The sequence below is a fragment of the Sciurus carolinensis genome, chromosome 2, assembly GCF_902686445.1.
Source record: "Sciurus carolinensis chromosome 2, mSciCar1.2, whole genome shotgun sequence".
NCBI lineage: Eukaryota > Metazoa > Chordata > Mammalia > Rodentia > Sciuridae > Sciurus > Sciurus carolinensis.
Genome location: NC_062214.1, coordinates 90,150,941 through 90,172,065, shown reverse-complemented (window position 1 = coordinate 90,172,065; position 21,125 = coordinate 90,150,941). Strand labels below are relative to the sequence as shown.

Sequence of the window (21,125 nt, the reverse complement as noted above, 5' to 3'; positions counted from 1 at the left end):
ATTTCAAGAGTAGGAATAACATTCGTCTTCTAATTGTATGCCTGCTCCCTATATGCAGTTGTACTCATCCATCCTTATAAATGAGGGTCCTCTAAGTCTTACCTTATCTAGAAATAAATGGACACTGTTCCTATTTAAAATTGTTATACAATAAGCAGAGCAGCCCATCACTGGGGGTAGATGGCCACATAAATTCACTTTGCTAATAGCCAGGGAGAATTTTGCTTAATAATTTCTTAGGCAATATGCTATTTCTTTAAGATGCCAGAGCCTTGAAAAAGGCCTTTTCCCCTCTGGATCTCCACATCTTGCAATTCTATATATGTCTTTTAACCAAAATAAAGGGATATTTAAGGAAATTGTGTGAAAAGAATCAGAATCCATTAGAGATAGCTATGTCATGAGCTAAGGCTCTCACTAATAGTGAGATCTTCAATAAATTACTTATTTCTTCTGGACTTTAATTTCCTCGTTTTCAAAGTGGCTTTAAATGAGACTCAGGATGTGACTTAGTGGTAGAGCACTTGTCTCACATATAGGAGACCCTGGGTTTGATCCCTAACACGGGTCAGTGGGGAGATTAGTTTTAACAATCCCTATGTGGCGGGACTATAGAGAGGATTGTGCTTTCTATCTCCTTATAACCTGCCTTGCTCAAAAAGTGATTTAAGGGCTGGGGTTGTAGCTCAATGATAAAGCACTAGCCTAGCAAGTACAAGGACCTGAGTTCAATTCCCAGCACCAAGGGGGAGGGGGAAGGAAATGATATAAAGCTGTAAATATTTAGTAAGAAATATGAAAACACCTTCCAAGTTGCTTGGATTGTAGATGTGTGCCACTTCACCCAGCTGAATAATATAAATTCTGATTCCACAAAAAGACAAAAGCTAAGTAAGATCATACTGAAAGCCATGCCTAAGAGTTCAAGGCTCAAGTCTTGATATTCCATAGTTTGATCTATGCACTTTCTTTGTATTCCACTGTTAGCTAGTTGTCTTATTTAATAGTATTAAGATTTATATTTTTGTTTTAATTATATATTACTGATTAAAAATCTGAGATTCAGAGAGGCCAAATGACTTGTCCAAGGTTACACTGTAACAGCAAGAGTTTGGTCTAAGGTTTTCTGACTCTAGGTCCAGTGATCTTTATACAGCATTTTAGATCAAAGAAAATGAATATAGGTGTTACTACAGATAGACCCTGAGAGTACTAGATGAAGTAGTATTTTTTTAGTATGTGGCCAAAGACAAAAGATTAATTCTGGATTCTCCAGACTTATTCTTTTGATACACAGAAAATATGTGTTGGAACTTCCAATCTGTTCATAAATCAGGTGATTTACAAAGCTGAATTCAATGGTTGTAATCCAGAGGCTCCTGAGGCTAAAGCAGAAGGATCACTGATTTAAGGCCATCCTTAGCAACTGCGTGGGGACCTAAGTGACTTAGTGAGATCCTGTCTCAAAATAAAAAGGACTGGGGATGTAACTCAATGGCAGAGTATCACTGGGTTTAACCCCAGTACCAAAAAAAAAAAAAAAAAAAAAGATGATTTACAGAGCCAAGTACAGTGGTGCACACCTGTAATCCTAATGACTCAGGAGGCTGAGGCAAGAGACTCACAAGTTCAAGGCCAGTCTGGGCAGTTTAACAAGACATTCAAAAATTTAAAAGGGATGTTAGCTCAGTGATACAAGTGCCACTGGGTTCAATACCCAATACTAAAAGAAAAAAGAATTTACTTATAGGACTCAAACTTTTGACATATCCTCTCCTCCAAGCACCTACCAAGAAGTAAAAGTAAAATGTAAAAACAAGAAATCAAATAACATGTGAAGACTGGGGTGGTGCAAGCATATAGTCCCATCTGCTTACTACTTGGGAGGCTGAGGTGGGCCAGGTGTGGTGGCCCATGCCTATAATCCCAGTGGCTCAGGTGACTGAGGCAGGAGGATCATGAGTTCAAAGCCAACCTCAGCAACTTAGTGAGGCCCTAAGCAACTCAGCGAGACTCTGTCTCTAAATATAAAAAAGGGCTGTTGCTCAGTGGTTAAGCACCCTGGTTTTAACACCCGGTACCCCCCCAAAAAAGCTGAGGTGGGTGGGAGGACAACTTGAGTCCACAAGATTGATACTAGCCTGCACAACATAGTGAGATATGAGACTGTGTCTCAAAAACAAAAGAAGTGGGCACAGTGGTACACACAAGCCTGTAATCCCAGCAACTCAGGAGGCTGAGGCAGGAGGATTACAAGTTCAAGGTTAACCTCAGCAATTTAGGAAGACCCTGTCTTAAAATAAAAAAGGGCTAGGGGTGCAGCCCAATGGTAGAGTGCCCCTGGGTTCAATGTCCAGTACATATACATGGGAGAACATATTTGGTTTCAAAAACAAAATAACCATCTCCATGAACCAAAAACAGAAAAGATGCAAGTCACTAAGTATGGCTGATGCTGTGGACTTACTGAGTTTCTGAGGGGTAAAGAGTTATTACAAATGCCCCATAAAGAGATGAGAACTTGCCTGGCATGGTGGCACGTGCCTATAATTTCAGTGAGTTGAGAGGCTGAGATGAGGATCACAAGTTTGAGGCCAGACTAAGCAACATAGTGAGACCCTGTCTCAAAATAAAAAGCAAAAAGGGCTGGGGATGTAGTTCAGTGGTAGAGCTCCCCTGGGTTCAGTCCCCAGTACTGGAGAGAAAAAAAAATAGACACAGAGATGAGAACTTGAAGCTAGGGGAGTGAGATGGTAACCCCAACCAGCCTCATGCAGGGAACCTTTAATTGGGGGAGGAGGGAAAACTAAGGAGCTGGAAAGACTAGGTCAAGCTGCCTCCTGATTCACTGAGTTAGAATAATGATCAGACCGTTTCAATAGCTGTTTGGATTGGATCCTTAAGGGAACAGAAGGAAGAAATTGTAAAATTATTAGAGAAAGGCTAGGGGTTAATAACCCAAACTCATAACCACTCAAAAAATACAAAAAAAAAAAAAAAGTCCTGAAAACCAAAATTTTACATTATAGAAATCTTATGCTAAGGAAAGATAGCCAGTAAAAATTGACTATGAATTCCACTTCAAGGAAGATGGAATAGACAGACTTTTCCCTGTTCTTCCCACTAAGTTCAACTAAAAACCTTAGACATAAGCAAAAATGACAAAACTGTGGAAGGTTTAGAAGAGAAGGCAGACCAGCCAGGGAACCCAGAACCCAAGGCCTGAGGAACAACATGGTGGTAATTCCCCAGGGTTTTCCTTTGCCTCCCACATCCCATATGTGGAATTGAAGCTGAACATTGTATTTCATGGTAAAAGACTGAATGCTTTCTCCCTAAGATCAGGAATGAGGCAAGGATGTTTATCTTTACTGCTTTTAATCCAACATAGAAGTTTTAACCAGTGTTAAAAAGAAAAGGAAAGAGAAGGCATATAGATTAAAAAGGAAGAAATTAAACTGTTCCTGTTGGCCAGCCTCAGCAACTTAGCAAGAAAGACCCTGTATCAAAAATAAAAAGGGCTGGGTTGTAGCTGTATGGTAAAGCACTCCTGGGTTCATTCCCCAGTACCAGGGGGGGCGGAAATGCAAAAACTGTTCCTATTTTCAGATCACTTGATGTCTGTATAGAAAATCCTAACAATTATACAAAAACTCTTGGAATTAATAAATGAGTTCAGCAAGATCAAAGAACATAAGATAAACTTACCAAAATCAGTTGTGTAACTATTATATACTACCTATAAACACATGGACACTGAAATTTAAAAATACAATACCATTTACAGTAACCACCCTAACTATAAAATATTTAGATATAAATCTAAGAAAACATCTATGGGATTTGTATGCTGTAAGCTACACAGTGCTAATGAAAAAAATTAAAGAAGACCCATATAAATGCAGAGGCATGCTGTGTTTATAAATTGGAACACTCAGCATAGTAAAGATGGTAGTTTTCACCAAATTGATGTACAGGCTTAATAGAATTCCTACCAAAATTCCAGCAAGTCATTTGTTTGTTTGTTTTTTGTACTGAGGATTGAGCCCAGGGGTGCTTTACCACTGTATTACTGTACTTTTTATTTTTATTTTGAGACAGGATTTTGTTAAATTGCTGAGACTGGCCTCAAATTTGTGATCTTCCTACTTGAACCTCTCAAGTCACTGGGATCACAGGCATGCACCACCACACCTGCAGCAAGTTTGGTTTTTTGTTTACTTTGTTTTGTTTTGATACTTAGATATAAATAAGAAACTGGAACAACTATAACCACTTGCCTAATGTGTGCAAGGCCATGGATTCAATCCCCAGAACTGGGGCGGGGGGAGCTATAACAATTTTGAAAAAGAAGAATAAAATTGGGAACCTACCCAATTTTAAGTCTTACTATATAGCCACAGTAATTAAGACTGTGTGGAAGGACTGGGGCTGGATGGTTCAGTGGTAGAGTGCTTGCCTTGCACTTGTAAGGCACTGGGTTTGATCCTCACCACATAAAAATAAATAAAGATACTGTATCCATCTACAACTAAAAAAAAAATTTTAAAAAATGTGCGGAATTGGCAAAGGGATAGACATATAGATTAATGGCACAGGTCAGAGAACCCAGGAATAGACTCACTCAAATGTGCCCAAATGGTTTTTGGAGGAAATGCACAAAGGAAATTCTTCAGGTGAAAGACAAATGAACATCAGAGGGAAAATATAAAAACAAATCTCATTCAAAAATTGACTCAAGGGGCTGGGGAGATAGCTCAGTTGGTAGAGTGCTTGCCTCACAAGCACAAAGCCCTGGGTTCAAGCCCCAGCACCGCAAAAAAAAAAAAAAAAAAAAATTGACTCAAAATGAGCCAGTTGTGGTGGTTCATGCCTGTTATCCCAGTGGCTTGGGAGGATGAGGCAGGAGGATCACAAGTTCAAAGACCCGCTCAGCAACTTATTGAGGCCCTAAACAGAAGGGCTGGGGATGTGGCTCAGTGGTTAAGTGCCCCTGGGTTCAAATCTTAGTATCAAAAAAAGGTGGGGGTGGGTGCAGGGATTGACTCAAAATGGATCAAGGATTTACACAGAAAGCAAAAAACTTTGAGGAAAAAAATCCAAAGAAAATCTTTAGTTAGAAACAAGTATAGTTCTTAAAAACATGATCCCATAAAAGGGAAAATTGATAAATTAGATTTCATCAAAATTTAAAATGTTAGTTCTGGAAAAGATGCTGTTAAAATGATGAAATGACAGAGCTAGAGAATAGGAGAAAATATTCCACCAAAGTACTGTCTAGAATATATAAAGAACTGTCAAAATTCAACAGTAAACAAAAAATCCAATCAGAAAATGGACAAAAGACACGAACAGACATTTCACCGAAGAGTCTGTACATGTACATATGACAAATAAGCATTCAAAAAGATGTTCAATATCATTAGCTGTTAAGGAAACGCAAATGAAAACCACAAAAGACAGCCATATGCAGCAGCACACACCTGTAATCCCAGCAGCCTAGGTGGCTAAGGCATCTCAAGTTCAAAGCCAGCCTCAACAAAAGTAAGACACTAAGCAACTTGGTGAGACCCTTTCTCTAAATCAAATAAAGAATAGGGCTGGGGATGTAGCTTAGTGGTCAAGTGACCCTGAGTTCAATCCCCAGTAACCCCCCACCACAAATTAAAAAGAAAAAAAAAAAAAAAAGAAGAAGAAAAATAATTAAAACCACAAGAGATGTTACTTACACAGCTGACAGAATGGCTAACAACTAAAACCAAATACTGGCAAGGATACAAACAGACTGGATCTCTAATGCATTGGTAGTGGGAATGTTAAAGGGTACAGCTGCTCTGAGAAAAGTTTCTTTAAAAAACTAGATTTGCAACTGTAGTATCACCCAGCAATTACACTCCTGAGTATCTATTCCAGAGGAATGAAAACATGTTCACACAAAAACTTATACATATATATTCATAGTAGTTTTATTCATAATAACCCAAAGCTAGAAATTATCAGATGTCCTTCAACAGGTGAATGGTAAAACAAACTGTGATACAGTCATACCATAAATACTGCTTAGCAATAAAAGACAATGAACTGCCAAGCATGGTGGCACACCCCTGTAATCCCAGTGATTTGGGAGGCAGAATTGCAGGTTTAAGGCCAGCCTCAGTAATTTAGCAAGGCCCTAAGCAATTTATCAACACCCATCTCAAAATAAAAATGGGCTGGGGATGTAGCTGAGTGGTAAAGTGCCCCCCTGGGCACTCAGTACCAAATTCTCAGTACCAAAAAAAAAAAGAAAGAAAGAAAGAAAAAGGCAATGAACTGAACCACCAGGTACGGTAGGATATGCCTATAATCCCAGCTACTTGGGAAGCTGAGATGGAGGATTCCAAGTTCCAGCCAGTCTGGGCAACTTAGGGTCACCCTGTCTCAAAACAAAAGGAGCTAGGGACAGAGCTCTTGCCTAGCATATGCAAGGACCTGGGTTTGATCCCCAGTACTGAAAAAACAAAAAGGCAAACAGATGACTGATTGCTAGTGTTTAAGGAAGGGTGTGAGTGGGGGGAAAGTGGCTATAGCCTAAAAGGACAAAACTGTAGGTATCTTTGTGTTGGTGGAAATGTTTTGTACCTTCACTGTATCAATATCAGTTTCCTGGTGGGGATATTGTACTATAGTTTTGCAAGATATTACCATTGAGGGAAACTGACTACAGGGCACATGGAATTTCTATTATTTATCACAGCTGTATGTGAATCGATAACATATCAAAATTTAAAAACTAATAAAAACATCAAGACTAGGACTGGAGTTATAGCTTAGTGGTAGCATGCTTGCCTCACCTGCACAAGATCCTGGGTTCAATCCCCAGGACTGTAAAAAAAAAAAAATTAAAACAAGCAAACAAAAAATCATCAGAACTTAAGTGCATAGCTAATGTAATTAATTTATGGTGCAGTTAAACAAAAACTGTAATTAAGTATGTTTAGTTTTCTTAAAGAGAAACAAAAATAATATCTATTAATAAGATGAAACTTTGACTCAAACAGCCAAAAACTAAGTAATGTCACATAGATATGAAAAATTTAGCCAGTTTAAATCTTGGAATTTAATCATTGGAAAAAAAGTTTTTAACTCAGTATCTTGAATTCTAATCTACATGTGTCAAAAAGAAAATTATAATTGGAAAATTGAAGTATAAAGAGAAAAAATTGGGAAATCTATTTAAATGTACAGGTAATTGCTGGGTGAGGTGGCACATGGCTATAATTTAAACAACTCAGGAGGCTGAGGTAGGAGGATTGTAAGTTCAAGGCAAACTTGGGCAATTTAGTGAGACCCTGACTCAAAATAGAAAAGACTAGGGTTTAGCTTTGTATCAGAGGGCTGCTGGTTTCAGTTCCCAATACTGCAAAACAAATAAATAAATGTATAGGTTATGACTTGAGAGACTCCAGGACACATATAATACAAGTCCTGGAAATAAAAGAATGAATGCGTGACAGGCAATAAATGAATATAAAATAAGTGATCATTTTCCCCTTTAGGAATTTAAGAATTTAGATAGGGTACTCCAGATATCAAATAGGATAAATAAAAGTAAATAATATTCTAGTTTAGCATGGTAGATCAGCCTCCTTCCTTATAACCCACTTAAATGTCAGTAAAGAAATTTGTTTTTAAGGGATGAACTCACAAATTAAAAAAGTATACTGCAGGGGGCTGGGGAGATAGCTCAGTCGGTAGAGTGCTTGCCTTGTAAGCACAAGGCCCTGGGTTCGATCCCCAGCACCCCCCCCCCAAAAAAAAAAAAAAAAGTATACTGCAGACAAGTGTAATCAGTAGAACTGATTATTGCATGTGCAATTCCCTGGGTTCAATCCCCGGCACTGCATAAGGGGAAAAAAGAAAGAACAAAGGGCGAATAATTGATAAGAACAAGCAAGCAGAAAATTAGTAGAGATATAGAAGAATTGAATAACACTGTCAGCTTGACCTTTCATTTATAGAACACCCAATGACTGCAGAATATATACTTTTTAACATTCTTTTCAGGTGCACATTGTCCTTCAAGAAAGATCATATTTTAGAACATAAATTAATTCTCACTGAATTTAAGAGGATCGAAATCATACAGAGTATGTTCTCTGACCACAGTAGAATTAAGTCAGAAATCAATAACAAAAACATATCTGAAAAATGGCTGGGAAGGTAATTCATGCTAGAGCACTTTACAAGAAGGGTGAGGCACCTTCAAGACCTATCACCCCAAATTAAATTTTTTTTTTAAAGTGGAAAAACCTCAGACATTTGAAAATTTGACAATAGCTTCAAGATCAAAAAGAAGAGAAACTGGAAAATATTTTGAGTTGAATGACAATGAAAACATATCAAAATTTGTAGGATGCAGCTAATTTAGGCCTTAAGGGAAATTTGTATCTTTAAATGCTTGTACTAGGGCTAGGGATATAGCTCAGTGGTAAAGCCAAAAAAAGAAAAAAGAGAAAAATTCTAAAACAGATTGACAAACTTTCTTTAAGGAAACATGCGGTAAATATCTTAGGCTTTGCAGGTCATGTAGTCTCTGTTGCATCAACTCTGTCCTGTGGTATGAAAGAAGGTATACACAGTGCATAAATAAACAAGCGTGGTTATGTTCCAATAAAACTTTATTCATGGGCAATGATAGTAAATTTTACATAATTTCACATCACAAAATCTCATTTTCATTTTATTTTCTGTCATTAAAAAAGTAAAAACCAGGCTGGGGTTGTGGCTCAGTGGTGGAGCACTTGCCTAGCATGTGTGAGGCACTGGGTTTGATCCTCAGCACCATGTAAAAATAAATTAAGGTACTGTGTCCTTCTACAACTACGAAAAAAAAAAAAAAAGTCAAAACCTTTCTTAGCTTGTTCAAGATCCCTTTAAAATACAGCATATGTTTATGACCTTGTGATAAGACAGAAAAACACAAACAATAAAGGAAAAGCTTAACATAACTTGAATTCATTAAAATGTAAAACTACTTTTATTTTTCTTTTGGTACTGGGGATTGAACTCAGGGGCACTCAACCACTGAGCCACACCCCCAGCCCTCTTCTGTATTTTATTTACAGACAGGGTCTCACTGAGTTGCTTAGCACCTCGCCATTGCTGAGGCTAGCTTTGAACTCGAAATCCTCCTGACTCAGCCTCCTAAGCCACTGAGATTACAGGTGTGCATCACCGCACCCAACTGTAAAACTACTTTTTAACCAGACACAGAAAAAAAATACTTTGCCGGGTACAGTGGCACACGCCTATAATCTCAGCAACTCAGGAGGCTGAGGCTGGAGGATCACGAGTTTAAAGCCAGCCTCAGCAATTTAGCGAGGCCCTAAGCAACTTAGTGAGACCCTGTCTCCAAATAAAATGTAAAACAAGCTTGGGATGTGGCTCAGTGGTTAACCACCCCTGGGTTCAATCCTCAGTACCAAAAAAAAAAAAAAAAAAAAAAAATTAAATAGTAATAATAATAATAATAAATTGGCAAAGATTAAAAAATCTTACAATACTACATTACCAAAGAGAAAGGTCAAGAACTCTTTCATGGGTTGCTGATGAATAGGTAAGTTTAATACATCTCTTTGAGGCATTTTGGCAGTATTTATCAAAACTCTAAATACAAATTCACTGTAGCAGTTTTACTACAGGATTTTATCTTAATAGGTATATTTGTATAGGTAAGATAAAACATTTGGACAAGACTGTTTATTTCCATTTATTTGTAATAGCAGAAGAGTGAAGCAACCTAAATATCCATTCAAATATAGTCATTAACGGCTGGGGATATAACTTGGTTGGTGAGTGCTTGCTTCACCAAGACAAGGAAGGCCTGGGTTTTTTAAAAAAAAAAAAAAAAAAATATATATATATATATATATATATATATATATATATATCCATTAAGAAAAATAAAGTAGCTCTCTGGATAATCATATAGAATGATTCAAAATATATGGGTATGTGAAAAAAGCAGTGTTCAAAGCATTGTGTATATATTGCTACCATTTAAGGATGAATGTACAAATATATTTCCTTAACTATTCAAAAGTATTTTTAAATAAGATGAGCAACACATCAGGAGTATTCATTGTGCATCATTTCAGAGTGAAAATGTACCAAAAACTCCTAAGATGTCCACCAATAAGAGACTAAATTGTGATAAATATTTTAAAGAATAAATTGAGATAAATTGTGGTCAAATCATACACTGAAATAAATACTGAGCTCACTTGGGAATGGTTCCAGAGTATCTAAGAAGTGATTATCTCCCAAATTAGCAAGTACATTACAACTCTGGACAAAGAATACCTGGAATGTAGCCTTTGAAGCACCTCTTTAAAAAACCCTTGTTCCCTATGATAGGCAGAATCACAGCCTCTGGAATAGGAGTCCCTATATTTTCTTCTTTGCTAGCAAACAATAAAACTTCTTTCTCATTTTCTCAAAAAAAAAAAAATCTCAAATCTGTAATGTTAAGTGAGAAAGGTAAGTTGTATCACCAGCATGATCCCATCAACATAAAATTTGAAAATATAAATAGTGCTTTTCAATTATGTATTTTACTCTTTAGAAGTGAAATCTGATGCACATATGGCACAGAATCATTAAATTCATTGAGCTGGGTGATAGGTACATGGGTTTTTAAATTTTTTTTTCTTTTTATTGTAAACAAATGGGATACATGTTGTTTCTCTATTTGTACATGGCGTAAAGGCATACCATTTGTGTAATCATAAATTTACATAGGGTAATGTTGTTTGATTCATTCTGCCATTTTTTCCCTTCCCCCCTCCCCTCCCACCCTTCCCCTCCATCTATACAGTCCTTCCTTCCTCCATTCCTGCCCCCCTCCCTAAACCCAACTCCAACCCCAACACTAACCCTTCCCACCCCCCATTATGTGTCATCATCCACTTATTAGCGATATCATTCTTCCTTTGGTTTTTTGAGATTGGCTTATCTCACTTAGCATGATATTCTCCAGTTTCATCCATTTGCCTGCAAATGCCATAATTTTATCATTCTTTATGGCTGAGTAATATTCCATTGTATATATATACCACATTTTCTTTATCCATTCATCAATTGAAGGACATCTAGGTTGGTTCCACAATCTGGCTATTGTGAACTGAGCAGCTATGAACATTGATGTGGCTGTATCTCTGTAATATGCTGATTTTAAGTCCTTTGGGTATAGGCCAAGGAGTGGGATAGCTGGGTCAAATGGTGTTTCCATTCCAAGTTTTCTAAGGAATCTCCACACTGCTTTCCAGAGTGGCTGCACTAATTTGCAGCCCCACCAGCAATGTAAGAGTGTACCTTTCTCCCCACATCCTCGCCAACACCTGTTGTTGGTTGTATTCTTGATAATTGCCATTCTAATTGGGGTGAGATGGAATCTTAGGGTGGTTTTGATTGCATTTCTCTTATTACTAGAGATGTTGAACATTTTTCCATATGTTTGTTGATTGCTTGTACATCTTCTTCTGTGAAGTGTCTATTCATTTCCTTAGCCCATTTGTCAATTGGATATTTACATTCTTGGTGTAGAGTTTTTTGAGTTCTTTATAGATTCTGGAGATTAGCGCTCTATCTGAAGTATGATTGGCAAAGATTTTCTCCCACTCTGTAGGCTCTTTCTTTGCATTGCTGATAGTTTCCTTTGCTGAGAGAAAGCTTTTTAGTTTGAATCTATCCCAGTTATTAATTCTTGCTTTTATTTCTTGTGCTATGGGAGTCCTGTTGAGGAAGTCTGGTCCTAAGCCGACATGTTGAAGCTCTGGACCTACTTTTTCTTCTATAAGATGCAAGGTCTCTGGTCTGATTCCGAGATCCTTAATCCATTTTGAGTTTAGTTTTGTGCATGGTGAGAGATATGGGTTTAGTTTCATTCTGTTGCATATGGAGGTTTTTAAATTTTGTTTTGCTGGATCCCCCACCCCTAGTACGAGGATCTGGGAGAACTCTTATCACTGAGCTAGAAACCCAACTTTTTTTTTTTAAGAGACAGAGTCTCTCTAAATTGCCAAGGTAGGCCTCAAGCATGTCATACTCCTGCCTCAATCTCCTGAGTCCCAGGGGTATGCTGCCACACCTGTAATTTGTTTTTTTGTTTTGTTTTGTTGGTACTGGAGATTGAACCCAAGGATTATCACTGAGCTACATCTCCAGTTCTTTTTGTTTTTTTAATTTTGAAACAGGGTCAGAATTGCTCAGAGCTTCACTAAGTTGCTGAGACTGACCTCAAATTTTTTTTTTCTTTTCTCTTATTTTTTAAATTTAATTTTATTAATTTTTTATTAAAATCTTTTATTTTTATAGACTGCATTTGATTCATTGTACACAAATGAGGTACAACTTTTCATTTCTTTGGTTGTACACAATGTAGAGTCACACCATTCATGTAATCATACATATATACAGGGTAGAACTGTTTCATTCTACTGTTTTTCCTTCTCCACCGGCTCCCACCTCTTTTTCCTCTACATCATCCAAAGTTCCTTCATTCTTCTCTTCCCCTCGCCACCTCCCCCCCATTATATATTGTCATGCACTTATCAGAGAAAACATTCAGCCTTTGGTTTTTTGTGCTTGGCCTATTTCACTTAGCATGATATTTTCCGGCTTCATCCATTTACCAGAAATGGCATAATTTTATTCTTCTTTATGGCTGAGTAATATTCCAGTGTGTATATCACTTTATCCATTTGTCAACTAAAGGGCATCTAGGTTGGTTCCACAATCTAACTATCGTGAATTGAGCTGTTAGGAACATTGATGTGGCTGCATCACTGTAGTATGCTGATTTTAAGTCCTTTGGGTATAAACCAAGGAGTGGGATAGATGGGTCAAATGGTGGGTCCATTCCAAGTTTTCTGAGGATTTTCCACACTGCTTTCCAGAGTGGCTGCACCAATTTGCAACTCCACCAGCAATGTATGAGTGTGCCTTTTTCCCCACATCCACGCCAACACTTATTATTGCTTGTTTTCTTGATAATAGCCATTCTAATTGGAGTGAGATGACATCTTAGGGTGATTTTAATTTGCATTTCTCTAATTACTAGATATTACTAGATATTTGTTGATCACCTGTATATCTTCTGTGAAGTGTCTGCCCATTTCCTTAGCCCATTTATTGATTGAGTTCTTTGTATTTTGGGTGTAAAGTTTGTTAAGTTCTTTATAAACTTTGGAGATGAGTGCTCTGAAGTGTGTGTGGAAAAGATTTTTCTCCCACTCTGTAGGCTGTCTTTTCACATTATTGATTGTTTCCTATGCTGAGAAAAAACTTTTTAGTTTGACTGTATCCCATTTATTGATTCTTGCTTTTATTCTTGTGCTATGGGGATCTTGTTAAGGAAATCTGGTCCTAAGCCAACATGATGGAGATTTGGGCCTACTTTTTCTTCTATTTAGTGTAGGGTCTCAGGGTCTAATTCCTAGATCCTTGATCCATTTTGAGTTGAATTTTGTACAGGGTGAGAGATAGGGGTTTAATTTCATTTTACTGCAGATGGATTTCTGGTTTTGCCAGCACCATTTGTTAAAGAGGCTATCTTTTCTCCATTGTAAGTGTTTGGCACCTTTGTCTAGTATGAGGTTACTGTACTTATGTGGATACATCTCTGTATCTTCTATTCTATACCGTTAGTCTACCTTGCCTATTTTGGTACCAATACCATGTCATTTTTGTTACTATTGCTCTATAGTAGAGTTTAAGGTCTGGTATTGTGATACCTCCTGCATCACTCTTTCTGCCCAGGACTGCTTTGGCTATTCTGTGACCTCAAACTTTTGATCCCCTTGCTTCAGCCTCCTCAGTTGCCAGAATTACAAGCTTGTGCCACCATACCTAATCATAGGTTTTATTAGGTTATCTTTTATACTTTTTTTTTTTTTTTTTTTTTAATATTGCTCTCCCCACCCCAGTATTGGGGATTGAACCTATGGGCCCTACCACTGAACTATATCCCCAACTTTTTTTTTTTTTTGAGACAGAGTCTTGCTAAATTGCCATGGCTGGCTGTACACTTAGCTCTTCCTGCCTCAACCTCTGAGTAGCTGGGGTTACAGGACTGCACCCTTGTGCCCAGCTGCATAATATTTTTAATCCCTTACTACAGGGCACTGGGATTGTAGCTCGGTGGCTGAGCACTTGCTTAGCATGCATGAGGCACTGGGTTCAATCCTCAGCACCATATAAAACTAAATAAATAAATTGGAGGTATTGTGTCCATCTGCAACTAAACAAAAATTAAAAAAAAAAAAAAAGAATGTTTTGCACTGACCATGAAGTCTTTGCAGCTATTACCTATCTAACTCTCGCCTATCTTGTTTGTCCCATTGGTGCCCAGTGCACTCCCTAAGCCCTCCCACAGAAGTCAGTGCTGCTCAGATAAAGAATACCCCTCCTAATGGCCAACAGGGTTTGTCTTTTCTATATCTCTTTGTTCTTGTTTTCCAGGGATGTTGGTGGTAAATGTAACGTGGAGGAACAAGACATATGTAGGTACACTTCTTGACTGCACACGGCATGATTGGGCACCCCCAAGGTGAGCACCTACAGCTGCTTAGTTTGTATTAGTTTGAACCACTCTAATCATTGAAACTTATCCTGCTAGAGTCATATACCCATCTTTTAAAGGACATTATGATGTAGAAATAAGAGAAGGCACTGTGTTTATCTGGCATTTATAAAGAATAAATGAATTATGTATTAAAGTGTTGGCTGGGAAATGGGGGTAGAAGAATGAGAAAGAAATCCTTTTTGTTTGTTGGTTTTGTTTTGTTTTTCTTGTTTGTTTGGTACCATGGGCCCTGAACCATATCCCCAGTCCTTTTTATTTTTTATTTTGAGACAGGATCTCACTAAGTTGCTTAGGGTCTCACTAAATTGCTGAGGCTGGCCTCAAAATTGTGATCCTCCTGCCTCAGCTTCCTGAGCCTCTGGGATTTACAGGCATGTGCCAATACACCCAGGCAAAGAAATCCTTTTAAAGCCCATTTCTAGAATTAAATTCTAGCATCTTCCTATAGTCACCTTGAGACCAAGGATATAAAATCTAACTATGAATGAACAAACATGCGTTGATGATGCTTTTCAATGGTAAGTATTTCCCCAGAAACTTATCTCAAGAACATGTTTAGTTTTATATACCCTACTAGATTGGAACAGATGGGTTTCACAAGAACCTTTACAAACTGCAAATTTTTCAGCAAGGGGGTGGTACTCAGAACCCATGTACCCATGATAGGCAAGTCCTGTACCACTGAGCTGCATCCCCAGCCCCTCAAATTCTAATATGACCTCAAGAAACACTTGCCTAGCATGTGCAAGGCTCTGGGTCAATCTTCAATCCCTAGCACCACCAAAAAAATAAAAATAAAAATAAAAAATTAATATTTCAGTGAAAAGCATATTATATTTTGTTCCTAATATTAGTACCCAGTGTGCCAGGGATTAGGGAGCCTGCATATGGGGGAATAATTTATAGCTATCATGCAAATAACATCCAAGGAGCTCAAAACTTAATGCAATTCCCACACATTCACAAGTTTCTTTAATGACTCATAGTCATTAAAAATTGTAGTTACCAAATGTGGTGCAGTGGTACACACCTGTATTCCCAGCTACTTGGAAGACTGAAGTAGGAGGATCCCAAGTTTGAGGCCAGCCTGGACAAGACAGCTAGACCCATCTGAGGGGCGGGTGGAGAAAATGGTAGTACCATCTGGACAGTTCTTTACAAAAACTATATTGAATTTTCACCTGCTCATTATTTCCTTGAAACAAAGATCAGCAAGAATGTCCCAAGGAAAATACTTTTGAAGTTTTTTTTTACTCCCGATCACTTTCTTTTCTCTAGTATGATGTGCTGTAGCTGGGATTATGTGGTTGTTTATGCTTCCTAATATCAGAGATGCTGGACCAGGCTTCTGTAGGTTTGAGAGTATTATAAAGCTATATTCAGCCAGGTGCAGTGGTGTACTCCTGTAATCCTTATGCCTCAGGAGGCTGAGGCAGGAGGATTGCGAGTTCAAAGCCAGCCTCAGCAAAAGCTGAGGCACTAAGCAACTCAGTGAGACCCCATCTCAAAACAAAATACAAATAGGGCTGGGAATGTGGCTCAGTGGTTGAGTGCCCCTGAGTTCAATCCCTGGTACAAAAAAAAAACAAAAAAACAAACTATATTCAGATGAACTAAGACCAGTTTTTTGTTTGTTTGTTGTGTTGTTTTTGTACCTGGGATTAAACCCAGGGGTACTTACCCACTGAGCCACATCCCCAACCCTTTTCATTTTTTCATTTTGAGCAATGTCTTGCTAAGTTGCTGAAGCTGACTTTGAACTCATGATCCTCCTGCCTTAACCGCCTGAGTCACTGGAATTACAGGTTTGTGCCACCATGCCCAGCTAAGACCAGTTTTTTATTTATTTTATTTATTTTTTTTTTTTTGCAGTGCTGGGGATTGAACCCAGGGCCTTGTACTTGCAAGACAAGTACTCTACCAGCTGAGCTATACTATACCAGCCCTAAGACCAGTTTTTAAAGTTCTCTATATCCTCCTTTTTTATTTCTGAGAATCTGTTGGAAGGATTTACTTCTGCCTTGGGGTATGTTAGAATCTAGAGAAACAGTGAGTGAGTGGGGCAATAATAAAAATAGTAGCGTTATAATATGACTGCTCGGAGGCCCAAAGGAGATATTTGACAAAAATTGTCTTTTTTTCTGCCATAGCTGTAGCACCCACAGTCTTAGCAATAATCTGTTCCATCTACCCCAAGCAAGAGTCAAAACCATCTCTAGATCTAAACAGGAACCATCCTTAAGCTAAACGTTTATTTTAGACAGTATTTTGGGCTCCATGAAAAGCTACTTTAGAGCTACTAAGGAAAGATCCATAGGTGCAAATCTCTAAACATTCAAAAAACTCATGTACTATTGGCTGACATGGTGTTTAGCACATATTTAGGAGCCTTTTAAATGAATGGATGCGTGTTTTGTTGTACCAATCTATACCTTTGTGGTAAGGTATATAGGAAAAAAGCACTGGGCTCAAAGCAGAACTGAATTCTGGTGTTCACTGCCATTATCAACATTGTGACTTTGAGCCAGTCACTTAGCTTCCTGGCCTCAATTTCCTGAGTGATCTGTAGTCTTTTCTGAAACCACAATTATGGCTGCATATAGGAAATGCAGACATGAATACTGTTTGCCTACATGGCTTTAGGGAGAAATATTGGGGAATAATTTGTAATAGGCATGCAAGTAGAATCCTAGGAGTTCACCAGTTAATGCAGTTCCCACACAAACACAAGTTCTTTGAACAAATCATGTTTGTTGAAAGTGATAGTCATCATCTGGAAGGTTCTTCTGGAGGCTGCATCTAAACTGGTTTAGAGATGTTTTCTCATCAGGCATGGTGGTGTATGCCTGTAATCCGAGCTCCTCTGGAGGAGGAGGATTGCAAGTTCAAAACCAGCCTCAGCAAACTAGCAAGACTCTGTCTCAAAAAATAAAATAGGGCTGGGGGCATGGCTCAGTGGTTAAGTGTCCCTGGGTTCAGTCCCCAGTACCAATAAATAAATAAAGATGGTTTCTCTTCTTAATAATATCCTGTTATATTTGTTCTTTGCCAAGGTTCTGTGACTCCCCCACCAGTGACTTGGAAATGCGCAATGGTCGAGGTAGAGGCAAACGAATGCGTCCAAACAGTAACACACCTGTCAATGAGACAACCACAGCCTCTGAAAGCAAAGGGACCAGCAGCAGCAGCAAAACCCGAGCAGGAGCCAATAGCAAAGGCCGCCGGGGCAGCCAAAATTCTTCAGAGCATCGCCCGCCTGCCAGCAGCACCTCAGAAGATGTGAAGGCCAGTCCTTCCTCAGCGAAATAAGCGGAAAAATAAGCCCCCTTTCAGACATGGAGCTGAATTCTAGCTCCGAGGACTCCAAAGGGAGCAAGCGTGTCCGTACAAATTCCATGGGCTCAGCCACTGGCCCCCCTCCCTGGGACCAAGATGGAACCCACTGTTCTGGACAGAAATTGCCCCTCCCCGGTCCTAATTGACTGTCCCCACCCAAACTGCAACAAGAAATACAAGCACATCAATGGACTTAAGTACCACCAAGCTCATGCCCATACAGATGATGATAGCAAGCCTGAAGCTGATGGAGACAGTGAGTATGGAGAAGAGCCCACCCTCATGCAGACCTCGGGAGCTGCAACGGTGCACCTGTTTCACAAAAAGGTTCCTTGTCCCCTGCCCGTTCAGCTACCCCCAAAGTTCGCCTCGTGGAGCCTCATAGCCCCTCTCCTTCAAACAAATTCAGCACAAAAGGCCTCTGTAAGAAAAAGTTGAGTGGGGAAGGGGACACAGATGTTGGGGCCTTATCCAATGATGGCTCTGATGATGGACCCTCAGTAATGGATGAAACAAGCAATGATGCCTTTGATTCTTTGGAAAGGAAGTGTATGGAAAAAGAGAAATGTAAAAAATCCTCTAGTTTGAAACCTGAAAAGATTCCTCCAAGAGCTTAAAGTCAGCCCGGCCCATTGCCCCCTGCTATCCCCCCACAGCAAATCTACACCTTCCAGACAGCTACCTTCACAGCAGCAAGCCCAGGATCATCCTCAGGCTTGACCACCACAGTGGTCCAAGCCATGCCTAACAGTCCTCAACTCAAGCCCATTCAGCCCAAGCCTACTGTTATGGGAGAACCTTTTTCTGTCAACCCTGCCTTGACTCCAGCCAAGGACAAGAAAAAGAAAGACAAAAAAAGAAGGAATCTTCAAGGAACTTGAAAGTCCTCTGACCCCTGGGAAGGTATGTCGAACAGAAGAAGGCAAAAGCCCATTCAGGGAATCATCAGGAGATGGGATGAAAATGGAAGGACTCCTGAACGGTTCATCAGACCCCCATCAAAGCCGACTGGCTAGCATCAAGGCTGAAGCTGATAAAATCTACAGCTTTACAGACAATGCCCCTAGCCCTTCAATCGGAGGCAGCAGCCCGCATAGATAGCACAACCCCTACTCAGCCCCTAACTCCCTTACATGTAGTGACCCAGAATGGAGCTGAAGCCAGCTCAGTCAAAACCAACAGCCCTGCATACTCTGACATCTCTGATGCTGGGGAGGATGGGGAGGGCAAGGTGGACGGTTGTCAAATCAAAGGACCCTGAACAGTTGGTTAAGGAAGGGGCTAAGAAAACTCTTTTCCCTCCTCAGTCACAGAGCAAAGACTCACCATATTACCAAGGCTTTGAGAGTTACTACTCTCCAAGTTATGCACAGTCTAGCCCAGGAACTCTGAACCCTAGCAGCCAGGCAGGAGTGGAGAGCCAGGCCCTGAAGACCAAAAAGGATGAGGAGCCTGAGAGTATAGAGGGGAAAGTGAAGAATGATGTCTGTGAAGAAAAGAAGCCCGAACTGAGCAGTTCCAGTCAGCAGCCCTCGGTTATCCAGCAGCGGCCCAACATGTACATGCAGTCCCTGTACTACAACCAGTATGCCTATGTGCCCCCCTATGGCTACAGTGACCAGAGTTACCACACCCACCTCCTGAGCACTAACACAGCTTACCGACAGCAGTATGAAGAACAACAGAAACGGCAGAGCTTGGAACAGCAGCAGCGGGGACTGGACAAGAAGGCAGAGATGGGTCTGAAGGAACGGGAGTCAGCACTCAAGGAGGAGTGGAAGCAAAAGCCGTCAATTCCACCCACCCTCACCAAAGCTCCCAGCCTGACAGACTTGGTAAAGTCAGGACCCAGCAAGGCCAAGGAGCCAGGGACTGATCCTGCCAAGTCAGTCATCATCCCCAAGTTAGATGACTCTTCAAAACTCCCCAGCCAAGCCCCTGAAGGCCTTAAAGTGAAGCTAAATGAGGCCAGTCACCTAGGCAAGGAGGCCTCTGAGGCTAAGACAGGCACGGAGTGTGGCCGACAGGCAGAGGTGGATCCAATACTCTGGTACCGACAGGTAACTCTTGCCTTTGGGAGGAAGTGGAAATACTGTCTGATAAAACTTTCTGTCTCCATCACAAATCAGGGATGTCTGTAGATAAGGGTTCACAGAATTCATATTAGCAAATGCTGGGTGTGGTATACACCAGAATTCCCAGCAACTCAGGAGGCTGAGGCAGGAAGATCATCACCAAGTTCAAGGCCAGCCTGAGTAACTTAGCAAGCCCCTGTCTGAAAAAATAAAAACGTAAAAAGGACTGGGGTTGTAGCTCAGTAGTAGAGCACCTCTGGATTCAAACACTAATACCTTTAAGAAAAAAAATGTAGATTATTAGCAGGAATGTTGTATAATTTTAGGAATTCTCTATCATCATAAATCATCTTAATGATTTTTTTTTAAAAGCATTTTTAGCCAGGTGCAGTAGCATATGCAGTAATCCCAGCAATTTAGGAGGCAGAGACAGGATTGCAAGTTTGAGGCTAGTCTCAGCCACTTAGCGAGACCATCTCAAAATAGAAAGGAGTGGGGATAAAAAAAAAAAAAAAAGAAAGGAGTGGGGAGGTAGTTCTGTGGTAGAGGGCCCCTTGGATTCAATCCCCAGTCTCAGGGGATGGGAGGTAAGCACTACCTAGCTCTGTAAAAGATTTTTTTTTTCCTATTCGACAAAAAAACCAAGATAAATTAGTTTGATTTGTGTAAGGTTACTTGAACCTTCACTTAGCAGAGCCAGGATGAAAATCTAGGTATCTTATTTCCTAGTCCAATGTCCTTCCACTGTTTATTTCCTATGGAATGCATTAATGGTATCTCTCCATTTTTTAGAGTAGGTCAAAAGTACACTACTCAATTTCTTTAAGAAGGATTTTATAGCCAGGCATGATGATGTCTGTAATTCCAGCTACTTGGGAGGCTGAGACAGGAACATCAAAATTTCGAGGCCAGACTGGGCACCTTAGCAAGAGCTTGTCTGAAAATAAAATTTTTAAAATGAACTAGGGATGTGGGTCAATGGTATAGCACTTGCCTAGTATGCATGAGGCCCTGTGTTCAATCAGAACTGAAGAAAGAGGAAAAAAAAAAAAAAAAAAGAAAAGGATTTAGTAGGTGGAGTTAGAACA

General features: G+C 39.6%; 1 protein-coding gene across 1 annotated transcript in view; it reads left to right on the top strand.

Annotated features, from left to right (window-relative positions):
- Znf609 (zinc finger protein 609) overlaps positions 1-21,125 on the top strand; it is a 224,545-nt gene that overhangs the window by 199,244 nt on the left and 4,176 nt on the right. The window contains 9 exon segments of the mRNA XM_047540485.1: positions 14,503-14,590; positions 17,680-17,929; positions 17,931-17,948; positions 17,950-18,039; positions 18,041-18,239; positions 18,242-18,827; positions 18,829-19,051; positions 19,053-19,202; positions 19,204-20,022. Coding sequence (XP_047396441.1) covers positions 14,503-14,590; positions 17,680-17,929; positions 17,931-17,948; positions 17,950-18,039; positions 18,041-18,239; positions 18,242-18,827; positions 18,829-19,051; positions 19,053-19,202; positions 19,204-20,022 — 2,423 coding nt within the window.